The sequence below is a fragment of the Martes martes genome (assembly GCF_963455335.1).
Source record: "Martes martes genome assembly, chromosome: 3".
In the NCBI taxonomy this organism is placed as follows: domain Eukaryota; kingdom Metazoa; phylum Chordata; class Mammalia; order Carnivora; family Mustelidae; genus Martes; species Martes martes.
The window spans coordinates 158,370,980-158,387,724 of record NC_137890.1 but is presented as its reverse complement, the minus strand read 5'-3'; the positions used below and the strand labels follow the sequence as shown (position 1 = coordinate 158,387,724).

Below are 16,745 nucleotides of genomic sequence, written 5' to 3'. Positions count from 1 at the left end.
AGCTGAAGGCAGAGGCTTTAACCCACTGAGCCACCCAGGCGCCCCCCTGCTTCTTATTCTAATTCCCTTCTTTTCCACTCCAAAAAAGTGCACTGAAATGCTATTCAGTGAGAAGGACGTGACATGGGAATGAGATAAGGAAGCCATGCTGGCCAACTTTGGTACTTTAATGAACACGGATCTTGAATTGCTTAAGCTGCACCTCACAGCTGTGTTGTGATGTTGCTACTGAAATCTGGTAGATCAGTGTAAAAATAACCCCAGACGGACCGTTAGAAGCAGAAAGTACGCCTGGATCATGAAAAGAACCATCAGTGACAGATTCCATTTCCACAGACAATATAGCTCAAGAAGAGAGTAGATGAACCACTGGTAATGTCTGCATCCCCTTAATGGATATTTCAGTTTAACATCTCTGGAAGGTACCATTGCTTGCCTGATCCAACCCCCAATCTCCATTCTTTTCTCTTTTCCTCCCTTTAGTACAGAGGCTAGGAAGCTAAACACAGTTCCCCTTGAAGCTTGGACTAGCTGTATGATGCAGTTCTAGCCAATCAGATGAAAATGGAAGTCGGCTGCAACTGAGCCTTTCTTCCCATTTTCCTCCTTGGTATAAATGAAGATGTAGGGGCTGGAGCTTTAGCAGTCATTTTGTGGCCATGAGGCAACTAGCATGAGGAAAAGGCAGGTCTTGGAGACACTGTCCCAATACCATCCAGTATCTCTGAATATAAATCTCAGATTATGTGACACAATTAAATCTCTGTTTAAGCTACCATTGGTGGGGTGTTGTCCTATAGCCAAATGTATCCCTGAGAGAAAATTCTAGATGAAATCACTGAACAAGTTCTGACTTTACAGCTGCCAATATAGTTTGCTGCACGGCTGTAGTTATTCACTCTCACCTAGAAATTCTGAGCCTGCGTCTTTGTGCACAGGCAGAGAAAAGGAGCAGCTTAGCCCAGGAGGGGCCCCCATAGGCGGCCACCGGGTTTCCTAAAATGCACCTTGGTTCTTAAGCCTTTAGTCAACCAGCTGCCAAGTTGTCAGTTGTATAGACAAAAAACCATGATGTCTTGAACATCAAAATTCTGCGGGGCACTTCAAAGTAAATGTGTTGAAACAAGCCTTCTACCAGTGGGGTCTTAGGATGGGAGATGACTCTATGATCCCTCGAGAGACCGGAAAGGAAAGGGCAGGGAAGGTTTTGTCCTGCACCCATGGGGTTCCCTGGAAGAGATATTCCTGCAGAGGATATGAGAATGAAGGGCCAGGACGGGCCAGATGGGCAGGGCCAGGACGGGCCAGATGGGCAGGGAGTGTGGGCATCTGAACATGTCAGGCTCTGCCGAGTCAGCTTACAACACTGCACAAAACCTCCAGCAGCCTCCATAAACTTTTTATCAATGAAAGAAGGAGGCAGAGAATCAAAGCGGCCACTGTCCTGGCTGGGCAGCCCGGAGGGACACCTTGGGACAGCACCTTTGCATGGCTCCAGCCCTAGCCACGTTATGTGGACTCCTGCCTCCAATCTTTGACAGAGGCGGGGGGGAGGGGACACCTTGTCACCTTTGCCCAGTATCTGGCCTCTTGGGGATTAAGCCTACCTGCTGATCCTGTGTTTTTTCCCCACAAACACCAGGTTCAGAGAGGTCCTGGCTACTGCAGGACTCCTGGGTGCCTGGGATTGCTGGTACGCCCATTGCAGGAATCAAGTTCTCCACCAAACTGAGGTGAACACTTAGAGAGAGCTTGTCCTGGCTGTGGTCACCTGGCAGGCTCTGGGCCTCTGGTGGGCAGAATGCCCTAACCCTCCCCAGCTGCTCATGTCTGAATCCCTGAAACCTGTGAAGGTTATGTTAGGTGGCAAAAGAGACTCTGAAGATGTGATGTGATGGGAGTTATCATGATTGTCCTGCAGACCCAGTGTAACCCGGGCGTCTTTATCAATGAAAGAAGGAGGCAGAGAATCAAAATCAGAGAGAGGTCTGTGACCACTGCTGCGTCACTGGCTTAGAAGAGGCTGGAAGGGGCTAGGAACCCCAGATGCAGGCAGTCTCTGGAAGTTGAAAAGGAAAAAAAAAAAAAAAAAAAAAAAAAAAAGAAAGAAAAGAAAGAAAGAAATCCTTCATAGAGCCTCCAGAAAGAATGCAGTTCTGTGGACACCTCGATTTTAGCCCGTTGTGATCTAACTTAGCCTCCTGACCCCTAGAACTATAAGATTACAAGTATGTGTTGTTTTAAGCCGCTAAATTTGTAGCAATGATGATAGCAGAGTCAAGAAACTCCTATGGGGCTAGATCCAGCTCATAGATGTGTTGTGTGGGACCTACACACAGTGTTTTAAAGATCTGGAACTGTTACAGTTCTCACGGTGAGCAATTCATTATGTACATAATTGTCGAACCCCTATGTTGTACACCTGAAACTAATGTAATGTATGTCAACTATATTCAATTAAAAATAAATTAAATTAATTAAATTAAATTAAATTAAGCTTAAAAAATCTGGAAATGGTCACCGAAGAGCCCGGAGTTCCTAGTTTTTATTGGTGGGGGGACCCCTAACAATAGAGGATTTGGTAATAATTTTCCATGTTTCTTGGTGACAGAAATCAGCTAGAGTTGGGTAGAAGCTGCCTCCTCCTGACTGGGGCAGGGGTTCTGCACTATTCCAGGCTGCCCACTTTATCAGCCTGGCCAACTTCCCTTGCAGATAGAGACCAAACGTTCCTGTACATTCTGCTTGAAGGAATGACCATTACCTTGCTAACATTTACAAATGAGAAGTTTGGGGGACTGGAATGGGAACAAAAAGGAGCACATACACAAATGGGAACTTCTTTCTTATCTTGGACTTCAAAATATGAATGAGAATGCAACCTCACTCTCCACGTGTACTCTAAGCTCTTAAAACCTTGTGTGGTTTACCTGCGAAAGGTGGTCCCAGCAGCGCGGAGATGCCATTGGCACAGATGATGATGCCGTAGGCGTTCGCCAGGTGCTCAATCCCCACCAAGTCTTCAGTCACTACTGGCATGAGGGAGAAATAACCGCTGGAAAAGCCTATCAGTGCGCAGATGACGGCCAGGCCAGCGTACGTGTGCATCAGGGGCAGAATAAAAATACTGAGCACAAGGGTGAAGTTGGCCATCAGGAAGACATTCCAAACGCTGATGCAAGGTAAGTCGGCCACAACGCCCAGGATCACTTTTGCAAAGATATGCACTATTGCTATAATTGAAGTCAGAGGGAAAACATCATTTTGCTCCGATAAATTATACAAATTGACGATTTCCGGGAGGTGGATGAAAGGGATGACGAAGCTGCTGTAGGCAAACAGAGCCCAGAAAATAAAGGCGACGAACATTCGATTGGTAAAGAGCGAGGCCGCCCCAAAGTAGCCAGAGTACCAGTCCCGGAAGCCCTTCCGGACTCTCACGGTCAGCTGGCTGGCCGTCTTCAGAACCCCGAAGGCGCAGGTGGTCTGTCTGTGCCCCGCCTTTTCCTGGCTCGCCCGGGCCGGGGGGTCACCGCCGGTCTCCTCGTTCCCGGGCCCGCCACCCTTCTCTCCCGCTCCGCCCAGCGGCCCACTGGACCTAGATCCAGGGGAGTGAGCCAGCACAACCCGCGGATCTTTCCCTCCCGGGTGGTGCGGGTCTTTCCCCGGAGAGAGGGGCCTCATGAGCGCCCCGCAGACACACAGGTTTAGGGACACAGCGCCTTGGATGAACATGGCATTCCGCCATCCGTATTCCGCGCACAGGTACTTGAGCAAAACCGTCATGAGGAAGGTGCCGAACCCCGTCCCGGTGGTGCTGAGGCCCTGGGCGAGGGCGCGTCTCTTCTGGAAGTACCTCCCCACCATGACCACCGCCGGCAGGTAGGCCATCCCGCTTCCAAAGCCTGCGCGGGTTGGATGGGAAGAAAAAGCAGACGGCACAACAATAAATGGCCATATCCGGCATTTGCAGCATGTATAGAGGTCATCTGCCATTCATTATATTCGTCCCTATGCTATTTCTTTTCTTTTCTTTTTTTTTTTTAATTACACAGAGAAATAACGTTGGTAAAAAAGCAGCCTTGTGGGTAAGCACAGTTAGGGTCATTCACAGAAGCTTCCAGCCCATCATCTCCCTCCAGCATGGGCTCCTCCAATAATAAAATAAGTCAGCATCCTCACATCAGAATATCAGAATGAACGAACGGATGAGAAGGTAGATGAATGGAAGAATGAATGGATGTTGGGGCCCTGCTGTCCGTGCTAATTGCCTTAAGTGCCCTGGAAAGTATTTTTGTACCAGCGGATGGAGAGGAATTCCGGGCAATTTGCAGAAGCCTCAGGAATGGGTTCATTTGTTCACAAATTAATAGGAAGAATAAAAGTAAGGTACCTATAAATATACCGAGTGACTGGATGTCAGAACCACCTAATGCTAATTTACAGCTCTGATTTTCACTTGTATCTTTCTTAGAAAATTGGAACAGTTTGTAATTTCCGTTGACAAAATTAAAAGGCTGGTGGGGGAGACTGCGTGCGTTGGGGGCAGGGGACATAACAAAACTCTGTACTTTTTGCTCAATTTTGTTGTGAACCTAAAACTGCTCTAAAAAAAAAGAAACTTATTTTAAAAAATGAAATGAAATAAAATAATATAAAATGCTGGCCAAGAGGTTGTGGGTTGCATTCTCAACTTCTAGGTACAGATAGAGGTAAACCATAAGACCCACTTCAATGATCATGCGGCCATATGGTTCTTTTTTTTTTTTAATATTTTATTTATTTATTTGACAGAGATCACAAGTAGGCAGAGAGGCAGGAAGAGAGAGAGAAGGGGAAGCAGGCTCCCCACTGAGCAGAGAGCCCGATGTGGGGCTTGATACCACGACCCTGAGATCATGACCCGAGCCGAAGGCAGAGGCTTAACCCACTGAGCCACCCAGGCGCCCCTGGCTATATGGTTTTAATACTTAAGACTTCCTGACAACAGAACGGCAGCATGGGAGTACAAAAGAGACTGACCAATCTTGTTTCCCAGAGCCGAAGCCTCCTTAGTTCATTATCATTGAATAGTTTCAGAAATACTTGATTTTAAAAGAAGACCAGAACCATCGTATATACAATTATAAAAGTCATTACCATTAATTGAGGACCAATGTTGGGCTACTTTCTTCATAGGCTTTATGTAATTGGGTTTTCACAATAACCCGGAAGTTAGTTGTGGTTCTACCTTTTTTTTTTTTTTTAAGTTTTATTTATTTAAGTAATCTCTACACCCAACGTGGGGCTTGAACTCACAAACCACAGATCAAGAGCTGCATGCTCTTCAGACTGAGCCAGCCAGACATCCCTATGCCCTTCTTTTGAACCTCATGAAGAGTCAGGTTGCTTTCCCAAGACCCTGCTGCAAGAAACTGGAGAATCCTGGGTGGAATTCAGACCCCACTGCCCAGCCTGTTCCTTTTCCACTGCTCACTGCCTCTCACCCTAAACCGCTCATACCCGTCCCCCCACCCCTGGCCCTACGGATTTTGAAGAAGGATTATGCTTCAGCCTGAATTTCTGAAAGAAACCTCCAGAAGCAACCCGCCTCCTTTATTTACCTGAAAGCAGTGATATTTACGGCAACTGTCAGAAGTCAATGATCCTCAACCAGTCGTGAGGGTGGATACCCTTGTTTTAAGAACAATTAAGCTTCTAAGTGATTCCCAGCAGAGGTGGGGGTCAGGTCCCCAAGCCCCTTTGCAAGCCTCAGTGAGGGTAATAATAATTACTTGCATCATGGGAGAAATAAGCATGAAGAAAACAGCTATCGGTAATTTTGAACTAAACTCCGGATTACTTTTTATGATGTTTATGTCCACAAAAAAACAGAATTTCTCATTTCCTAATATCTAAAGAGGCAGAGAAAAGTATTTAATAGCCCATAAACATAATCTTTCCTCCAACTGTAAAGCAAATCTCATGTACATCATTTCAAGTGCAAATATTTTAGTATAAATCTCTAATAGAAGAATCCTTTAACCAGCATAATCATTATATCTTAACTGATAAAATGAACAAGTCCTTGATATCCTGAAATATCTAGAAGGTGTTCACATTTCGAATTGTCTCATACATGAGTATATTTTAAAAAAACCCGCCTCTTTAATCATGATCCAAATAAGGCCCACCCAGTGGCCCTTATTGAATCTTAATCCTCTTTAAATTTGTTTTTTTTTTCTTGAAATTTATCTCTCTTTTTTCTTGAAATTTGTTGACGAAACTGGGTCATTTGTCTGTGAAATTTGTCATCTGGATTTTGCTGAGAGCACAAGATAAGTTTAATTTTTAAAAAATCTTGCTTTGGTACTGACAATAACCAACATCCTCAATTTAACGTGGTTATGGATTCCTAAACAACAGCGGAATAAAGTGATTAATAGGAAGAGAACTGAGGTACCCAAGCCTAAAAGCAGCACTCATTCTAACTTAGTGTGAATAATGGACGCTCCCATGTGTGAGGAAAAAAGAAATCCATGCCCAATGTTTTAAGTATCTATTTCCCTGTTACACTATTCATGCCCTTGACAGAATCCCCTTCCTCATGTGGTTTTGCTGTCTGTTATGGGCACAATTATTCCATGAGCTTATTGGACAGGCCTTGGGGATATGGGTTTTAGCCAAGTGGTCAGTCAAGGCCCCATTAATGTCTAGCCCTGGGCAGGGTCCTAGAACAATTCTTCACCACAGCCCTCCCCGTCAAGCGGAGGAAAGAGGTCCAGATGGGGAGAGAAAAAAAAAATCCTGTGATCTTGGGTCAGTGTGGATGGGGGAAAAGACGTCTTCAGGAGACAGGCTTAAGAAAATAGAGCTCTGCTAAGGCTGAAGAAATTCAGCCCAGACTTCCTTGGCTAACTAAGTTTGCTCAAACAGACATTCTTTTCCTGCTTAATAGAAGGATACTCCTACATAGCTTTAATTGTCTAGGTGTTTAAAAAAATAGAGAGAGAGAGAGAGAGAGAGAGACAGATACAAACAAATCTGTCTCAAATGCTTTTTGGAAGGAAGAAAGATATCAATAAAGTTTTTTTTTCCCCCTAAATGCAAATTGTACAGTGAAATATATCTCTTAAGCACTTGCCTTTTTAAGATCTTCCAATCTTTCTTTTCTGTTAAATAGGGGCTAGATTGCCAATCAGTTTCCACATGCCTCCCTAATGACAGCCCAGGATTTTGTCTGTATAAGCTAACTGATTTAGCTGGATTTTCCAGTTACATATAGTTAGATATATGTTTGTGTGGGAGGTGGATACATTTATTTTCCGAGACTTTCTTTGGGTTTTTCGTGAATAAAAAGTGGGAAGCAATAGACTGTCTCAACACACACTTTACTTTCACCAGCCCTCTGATTTTTCTCCTACGTTCTTGGTCCAGAAATACTTGTTAAATATATAAGTGAATGAATATGGAAACAATAAAATGGGATGCCTAGGTGGCTCAGTCGGTTAAGCATCTGCCTTCCACTCAGTTCATGATCCCGGGGTCCTGGGATAGAGACCCACATTGGGCTACCTGCTCAGCGGGGAGCCTGCTTCTCCCTCTGCCTCAGCCTGCCGCTCCCCCTGCTCGTGCTCTCTTTCTCTCTGACAAATAAATGAATAAAATCTTAAGAAAAAAGAATAAAAAAATATGGAAACAATATTCTTTTTAAAAATTTTAATTTAAAAAATTTAAAAAATTTAAAAAAGAATATGGAAACAATATTAATTGCAGGTCAATAAATAACTGCAAGAAATAAAGTTCGTGTAAACAAAGACGCTAATCATAGGAATGTCTAAATGATGAGACTTAATCTCAAGTTCCGGTTTGTAGGAACAAGTCAGTCTGTATAATCAACCACCACCACATCCTGTTCACGGGGTGCCAGGGGTCTGCGCAGGGACCCCAGTGTGGCTCCTTAGGCTCAGCAGGAGAGTTCATTTCCTCACCTTTAGTATGAAAACCCCTGTGTGGACTCTATGCATTGGAGTGCTTGGGGGAAAGTTTCTAAAACACTCACGGGAAACATCTTAAACTACTCTTGAAGAACTGTTACCAAGTCCTTCAGCTCAACGGTTTTCAAACTATGCTTCAAGGGACAAAGAAGAGCTTTATGTGTAGATGTGGATCGGTGTAAATTACGGAGAACCAACTTGCCAACTTTTTGGTGAGCAAGTGTTTGTGTTCACGACTCCTGTTATCATAAAGCATGCCCTTAAGCTCATTATAAGAATGTTACATTCTATATGACAATTACATATTAGCTACCACTGAGGACTCTATTTTGTGACAAGCAACATGCTAAGTGCTTTATACAGATGATCTTCTAATCATTTCAACAACCCTGTAAACCAAGCTCTCTTAATGATCCCATTTTGCAGATAGGGAAACTGAGGTATGAGTAGGTTAAGTAATTTGCCCAAAGTCACCAGATAATAAGTAGGGGGTAGGGAAGCAAGGTTTCCAAATTCTAACTTTTACCTCTTATACCAACACTTCTGCCAATGTGTCATTATTAGGACGGTAGCTCTGTACTCAAAAAGAAAGTCAGGCTGGATCTGGTTCACGGCGATCCAATTGTACAAGTAAGAAACGGCTTCTTATCTATGTGAATCCTGCTACCTGTTGATAAAGGAAATTATAGCTGGGAATGTATTTTGCAGAATGGATTTGTAAACCATGCTGCCTCATAGCCAGTGACTTGGATTTGCTTTTTAGGAGTCTACATATATGTGAATCTTGCTGCTATTTCATTCATTTGAATAGGGCTGAAGGAGAAAATAATTATTCTATGATTCATGCTCCATTCTGTAGTTATTAAATGAGAGAATGTTAGTAGTTTTCTTAATATTCAGTCCATTCATCTACGTCTGTATTATTACTTTCCTCTTCCTATTCCTCATAAGAGGGAAGACAAGCACTTGGAACCAATCATGAAACATTTAATTAAATTCTAATAGGGAGGCCAAGTGTACTTGTTAGGTTGTTTTTCCACATGTAAGGCATATTTAATATCTTATATTAAAAAGTATTTCCTGGAGTATATGGTGGGGTGGGGTGGAAGAAAAGAAGGACAAAATATGGGGCGCCTGGGTGGCTCAGTGGGTTAAGTGTCTGCCTTCAGCTCAGGTCATGATCCCAGATTCCTGGGATCGGGCCACACCACTAGGCTCCCTGCTCAGCAGGGAGTCTGCTTCTCCCTGTCCCTCTCTACCCTCCCGCCCCCTTGTGCTCTCTTTCACACTCTCTCAAATAAATAACATCTTAAAAAAAAAAAAAAGTACAAACTATTTTCTTTCTTTCCTCCACAATTATTCATTGTCAAAATGCCCAACAAATATATTTAAAATTAAGGCTAAAAAATCAATATGCTTACCAGCTGTCACTCCAAAGGTAATAAAGAGATAATGCACGTTTGCGGCGTAGGCGCTCAGTACCCAGCCCAGCGAGTTCACCAGCCCTCCGATTATTGCGGTCCGGCGACACCCACAGGTGTTAATAAACAAGCCGATGAAAGGTCCTGTCGTGGGACAATGGAAAGGGAATTGACTGATGGTGTTTTATTTTCATGCTTTCCTCTCAAATCCTCACATGAAGACAAAGAATAAAACATGAGGAGGGCCATTAAATAAAACAACCCAAACCCCCATTGCATTATATGCAAATAGCTTTTAGCATGCAAAGATGGGTTTCAGTAACTTCATTGGAGAGCACAAGGTTCTAGGTTTTCAAGAAAGGCAGACCTGAAATAAATAGACGAATGAGTTAGTTTGTTCTCTTGTCTACAACACAGGTAGTTCTGAAAACTAGCGGTCTATGGCCTTATTCAGCCCGTGGATGCATTTTGTTTATCCAGAACATAGTTTAAAAGATGTTTTGGGGGGCCTGGGGGGCTCGGTTATTTGGGCGTCTCCCATCAGCTCAGGTCACGATCCTGGGGTCTTGGGATGGAGCCCCATGTTGGGCTTGCTGCTCAGTGGGGAGCCTGCTTCTCCCTCTCCCTCTGCCTGCCGCTCCCCACCGCTCCTGCTCTCACTCGCTCTTTCTGAAATAAGTAAATAAAATCTTTAAAAGATGTTTTGAATCAGTTGCCAGCATTTATAAATTAAGAGCATTCCCAAGAAATCCAATGGCAACACAGAATCCCGCAGTTTCCCACACAGCCAAGATGGGCTGGAGCAGTGCCATTGCTTTCCGATTTCCTATGCCCACACTCCTAGTTTGCTGTAGTCACCACCCCTCCCTTTGGTCCCGTACTTGGCCTCCTGCCCTCAATTACATTACTTGTTATTTGAGTTTTTGACTCCAGACCTAGGGGGAGTACAGCAAAGGGGGTTCTCAGGACTCCCATGCTTCCAGCAAAGAACTGATAGCTTATTTTCATGAGGACACCTGGATGCAAACCGTGTTGCAAAGAACTTCTCATTGCTTCGTACTGTACTTCAGCCTCTGCTCTCAGTCCCAGGCCGGCCCCACCAGGCTATGGATTTTTATGACACTGTGTGGAGACTCAGAAATACTCTTCGGTCCACAGACAGTGCCGGGCTCACAGCAATATAGTATTGTATGATGTTATGTCCTGGCTGCTTACTTTCTTTCTTTCTTTTTTTTTTTTTTTTTTTTCTGGCTGCTTACTTTCTTATGACACTCTGGTTTTTGTCAACCTCTTTGTTTTCTTCCTGATAGTCATTCATTCATTCATTCATTTTTATTAGTAGGCTCCATGCCCAGCATGGAGCCCAGTGCGGGACTTGAACTCCCCACCCTGAGATCAAGACCTGATCTGAGATCAGGAGCCAGACGCTGAACCGACTGAGCCACCCTGGCGATCCTGTGGTAACTTCTGATGTCACCGAAGCTTAATGCTTGCGTTGGGATCCATGATTCCCTGTGCAAAAAGCAATCTGTATTTTAGCAATAAGATGGGAGGCTGTAGTCAATATTCAGTAAGAGGGTACATTTAAAAAAATCATCTTATTTTTGATCATTATTACTTTTCATGGTTATGAAACCCTATATTCTGGTGGGAGTATTTCAGGTTAAAAGTTTGTTAAACTCTAAGGAGCTTCCCCTTTTAGTTCAAACTGAAATAAAATTTTCCTTTAAAGTTCTACCTATATGCATATACATATTTGGATGCACAGTTTGCTAATGAATTTTTTTCTTGAGCAGGCCTAATCTTAAAAATTATGAAGGCAATGATTTATTAATTAATGAACCCTGGTGCATTAGAAAATAACTTATCAGGTAAACCTCTTAAAATAGACAGTATAGTAAATATATTTTACATAAATATACTGTTATATATTATAAAATGAGCACACTATATAAATAATATATAAACCAAACACATAGATATAAACATCTGAGAGAATTATTGGGGGCAACTGAAATTCAGAAACCGTAAGTTGAAAGTGGGTGTTTGATTTCTTCACAAATTCTTTTTAATTTCTTATTTATTTTTTTAAAAGATTTTATTTATTTGACAGAGAGTGAGAGCGCAAATAGGCAGAGCGGCAGGCAGAGGGAAAGGGAGAAGCAGGTTTCCCTGCTGAGCAGGGAGCCGATGCGGGGCTCAATCCCAGGACCCTGAGATCATGACCTGAGCCAAAGGCAGCCACTTAACCAACTGAGCCACCCAGGTGTCCCCATAAATATTTTTAAAAAAAGATTTTTATTTGAGAGAGAGTGAGAGAGCGCGAGAGCATGTGCCAGGCTTGGGGGAGGGGCAGAGGGAGAGAATCTCAAGCAGATGAGTGTGGAGCCCCAGACGGGGTTTGATCCCACAACCCTGACATAATGACCTGAGCCCAAAATCAAAAGTCAGATGCTTAGCCAACTGAGCCACCCAGGCGCCCCACAAAGATTTTTATCTTCCTAAACCCACAGTCGCTTCACTACTGGAATCTCTGATGAGTGGATAAAAAAGAGAAAAAGGCATGACTCATCGGTTGGCTGTTAATCGGCCGTTTAAGCGATGACAGGTCGCCAGATCGCAGTTCAGGAACATGATCATGTTTTCCATGTTACAGAAAGGGCCCAGAAGCAAGTTTTCCTGTGATACTGCACGTTTCTGAACACTGCATTAAGAAAGCTTGTGGGGGAAAAAGGAGAGGTGAAATTCCCAAGTATGAGCAGATACTCCCGTCCAGAGAAATGTTGTATATCAAAAAGAAAGGATGAATTGCTTTACTGATAATAAGGTAAGATGATGACACTTTCTGGCTTTTCAGTTCATCATCTCTCACAGGGTAGAGCCTTCGTCATTTACGACTTGCAGACAAGCAAATTCAGCCCCAACCGGCAAAGTCAGTCCCGGAAATGCTGTGACCCCTCCAAGGCTGCAAAACACAGATCGGTCAAAATAAGGTAGCCGGACCCACGTGTTCTGATTCTGCTCCATTTTCGCATCATTACGGATGCTCAGCTGGACTCTCCAAGATCAAATTAGCATTTTGCCAAAACGCAACAAACTCCCCACGTGGTCTAAGGACAAGGGACAAGGGAGGTGCAGGGACAGTCGTCTGGCTACGATTCCCACTTTTGCAGAGGAATTCAGTGTTCTGGGATGAGACACAGACTCCCTCCTCTGTAGAAGGAATCTAATTTTGGCCCATTTCCCACATAATAGAGTTGCAGGGAACACCATGAGGAAATTCTAATTTTTTGCCTGTCTCGGTGAACTTGACATACAGTTATGGATGAAGGTACGTAGTTCATTGAACTCCTGGCCACCAGGGCTCACCCTTCCCTGCGGTAAGGAGTTCAGAGCCTCTACCTCAATGACTCTCTGCCTAGGCTGAGCACTGGAGTCACTTAGGATCTTAAAAAAATATAATAATCCTGATGCTCAGATCTCATCCCAAGAGATTTTGATTTGATGGTTGAGGTGCAGCGTGAGAGGCAGGGTTTTTAAAGTTCCCCACGTGGATCTGATGTGCAGCAAGGATTGGCAACCACCACTCTAACTCTGCTTAGCAAGACAGTGACCTCTTGCAGCCCGTAGATGCCCTTAACATGGCTTACACCAACAATGCTGTCACCGAGACTGCTGTAGAGATGACAGAGATGATTACATTTTGTTAAAAACTGGGACCTTCAGCAGGAAACTGGCAAAGTCTGTGCTAGCAAAGAATGAAACAAGAATGAAAGTATCAAGTTTCTTACATGCAAGCCGCTGCCCAAGAGAGAGGGAGGGCTTTCAACTCTGCAGCGTAATTCACGGAATTTTTTTTTTTTTTTAATTTAAAAGAGAAAACCCAAATGGGCTCACAATGATTGGAAAATGAGAACAATTTCTATTTATTCACTTCACACATATTCTCAGTTCTCATCTGATGGAGTGACAGGCAATAGGGTGTAGTAGACACAATTCTGAGTCCAGTGGACCAGCTTTGGAGACTCTCTCGTGCTTATTGGCTGTTCAACCTCCAGTAAGTTCCTTAAGGTCTGTGGACATTGTGTGTTCTTCTTCTGTGAGATAGAGACAATGGGCTGGTGCTGGTGGGGCTGTGGGATCAAAGGAGATCATGGACATAACGTGCACGTGGCATATGGTTAAGCGGCAAATAAAGGAGAGCTGTTCTTGGAGGCTTCTGGCTTGGAAAACACCCAACAGATCCGCAGCAATCCTGTATCAGGCAGCTTAAGATAACGAATAGCAATTGAAGATCATGATAAGATAAAAGACCTTTTATTTATGTAACTATGAGCCTTGCTGTGTTATGATTTCTAAGACCCAAGATATTTATCGAGCAGGTGCCTTTCCTGTAGAGAGGTTAGTCTACAAGCTGAAATGACACTGTCTGGGATGTATGGACTCTCACACAGAATTTTGAATATATAGTTACCTCCCAATTAAATCAAGGAGGACCATCACATTTCACCGTCGCTATGAGTTAGGTGTTCTTATTTTGGGGGTCATATTCAAAATCATTTCCAAGACTTTCAGGACTGGTTCCCACTGCTTATTTTGGTAGAGCTTGTGAAACACAAAATAACATATGAGACAATCCCACTGGGTGATTTGGAAAATAATGGGACATTTCCTATCCTGGCTTTTCACTGAGTCTTCTTTTTTGTGGTGGACACATACTTCCCAGATTGAATCTGTAAGTATCTTGTTCTACTCCTTAAAGATTTTTTAAAAAGATTTTATTTTTAAGTAATCTCTACACCCAATGTGGGGCTTGAACTCATAACCCCAAGATCAAGAGTCACATGCTCCATGGACTGAGCCAGCCAGGTGCCCCTTAAAGATTTATTTTTAAAAAGGTAAAAATTGGACGCCTGGGTGGCTCAGGTGGTTAGGCGTCTGCCATTGGCTTGGGTGGTAATCCCAGAATCCTGGAGTTTTGCTCCTCCCTCTCCCTCTGCCCCTCCCCCGATTTGTACTCTTCTCTCTTGTACTCTACTCTCTCTCTCAAATAAATGAATAAAATCTTTAAGAAAAAGAGGTAAAAACCTGGATGTTAGGTATTCTAGACGTAGTTTTCCTTCACTGACTTACTGAGAAGGTTGAATCACAACCAACATAAAACTCACACATTACCTACACTCAAGTAAACCTTCCTACTTCTTAACGATGATATCCTAGTTTTAACAAGGTCAGTGTAGGGTTGAAGGAGTCAGTTCCTAAATGTTGCAGGCCAGATGATTTATTGGCAATTCCCTCCCACACGTAATGGTGCCCTTATGTAATTTTAAAACTAGATTACTATTAATTCTCTTTGATAAACACACATACTCCACACACATCTTGAGAAATAATACTTTGTCCTTGTTTTCCATCATTAGCACTACCACTGTTATTAACGTTGTTTGTATTATCCAAAATAACATTGACTGAATGCCAGCCAAGATCAACAAATCTTGGAATTGGATTCAAGGAGTTAATTACCAATGTGGAAATCACTGAAAAGGGAGACTCCCATCAAACACAGAGATGCCTGTCATACAAAGACTCTCACAGAACCAGAAAAAGATTCGAGGCTATTTATGTTTCCAGTATAATTTCGTGAATACTAGAAATTTTAAAAAGAAGTCGACATAGGGGTGCTGGTCGACTCAGTTGGTTAAGTGTTGGACTCTTGGTTTTGGCTCAGATCATGATTTCAGAGTCCTGAGATCCAGTTCTGAGTGGGGCTCTGAGCTCTGCATGGAGCCTGCTTAAGATTCTCTGTCCCCCACCGACTTGTGTGCATGCTCTCTAAAATAATAAATAAAAATAAATATAACAAATTTCGATATAAAATTGTGGCTTTTACTTTCAAGAGATAATGTAAGGGAAAACACCTGGTATATAATAGATGCTTATTAAATATTAGTTGACAGTAAAAAGTGTTTAGTTCCCAAAAGGAAACACATAGGCCATAATAACAGTATATTTATGATAACTTTCTAGCTTGGCATTTCCAACTGCATGAGAATGATTTTCATGGATTGGTGTGTGGTTAGGTTTAATTAGAAAATACATTATTATTCCTTCCTGTTAGCTACATCAGTAACTTTTCTAAAAGCAGTTCAATAGATTTTTCAACAGCATATGATCAGTATTTCAAATTAAATCATGGGAACTCTGAAATAAGATCGTCACTTGCCTTTTGTGGTGTTTTCTCTAAAATTTTTATCTTTTACAAATATTTCCAAATATTAAATAAACAGATCTGTAATGATATGTAATGAATTAGAGCAGTCAAGAAAACAGTTTGGGGTAAAAGAGAGTCTTTCAAATGATCAAATTTTAAAACACTCCAAATTTTTTATAATATCCAAATAATAATATCACACAAAAGGACACATATTGTATGACTACACTTATATGAGGTACTTTCATAGAGACGGAAGATAGAATGGTGATGGTCAGGGGTGAAGGGAAGGTGGGAAAGGAGAGTTGCTGTTTCATGGGTGCAGAGTTTCAGTTTGGGATGATGAAAAGGTTTTGGAGATGGATGGTGGGAATGAATGCACTTAGTGGCAATGAATTGTATACCTAAAAAATGGCTAAAACAGTAAACGTGATCTTATACATATTGTTCCATGATAAAAAAATAGTACTAGATATCATTAACATCTAGTATCTAATGTTTTGACCATATAAAACCTTACAGCAGGGAATTGTCAACTTATAATAATTCAGTTATACAACACGTCACATGCGAACATACCCACAATCAAGGTGATGCCCATGCTGAGGGAGCTGACCCATGCAGTCAGGCCACGGCTCTGATGGAATTCTTCGAGCCATTCCACGTTGAGGACTCCTAGGGCCATCTGGGAGCCCATGATGAGTATGTGCACAAAGAAAGAGGAAAGAACCACCATCCAAGCCCATCCACTGTCAATGTTTGGGTGGGGCTTAAGTGTCTTCTTATCTTTGGGGTCATCTTCAAAATCATACCCAATATCTTCATGACTTGTGTACATTTTCCAAGATTTTCTGAAATACACATGACAAATAATTTCCTTGAACGTCATGCCAAGAGTAGTTTTTCTTCTTTGGACAGCTCTACCTCCCCATCGTAACCAATCTGGCCTTCAGATTCATCTTGTCATTATGCAGATTTGGGAACACTCCTGCCTTTTTACTGACAAGCGCTTTTGTGAAGCCTGTTTCATCTCTACAGTCATCCTGTATGTAACCATTACTATGCGTATTTTAAAGAAATGGAAATAGACTCAGAGAAGTGAAGTGCCTTTCCCAAGTTCCCATGACTGGGAAGTAT

At 42.6% G+C, this 16,745-nt stretch overlaps 1 protein-coding gene across 1 annotated transcript; it reads right to left on the bottom strand.

The window, feature by feature from the left end:
* Window positions 1-2,901: 2,901 nt before the first annotated feature.
* SLC16A14 (solute carrier family 16 member 14) lies at window positions 2,902-16,446 on the bottom strand (the record flags this gene model as incomplete). Its single annotated transcript, XM_080799432.1, has 3 exons — window positions 2,902-3,905; window positions 9,398-9,541; window positions 16,188-16,446. The coding sequence occupies 3 exons, from the start codon at window positions 16,444-16,446 to the stop codon at window positions 2,902-2,904; spliced, it is 1,407 nt and encodes a 468-aa protein (XP_080655558.1).
* Window positions 16,447-16,745: the final 299 nt, after the last annotated feature.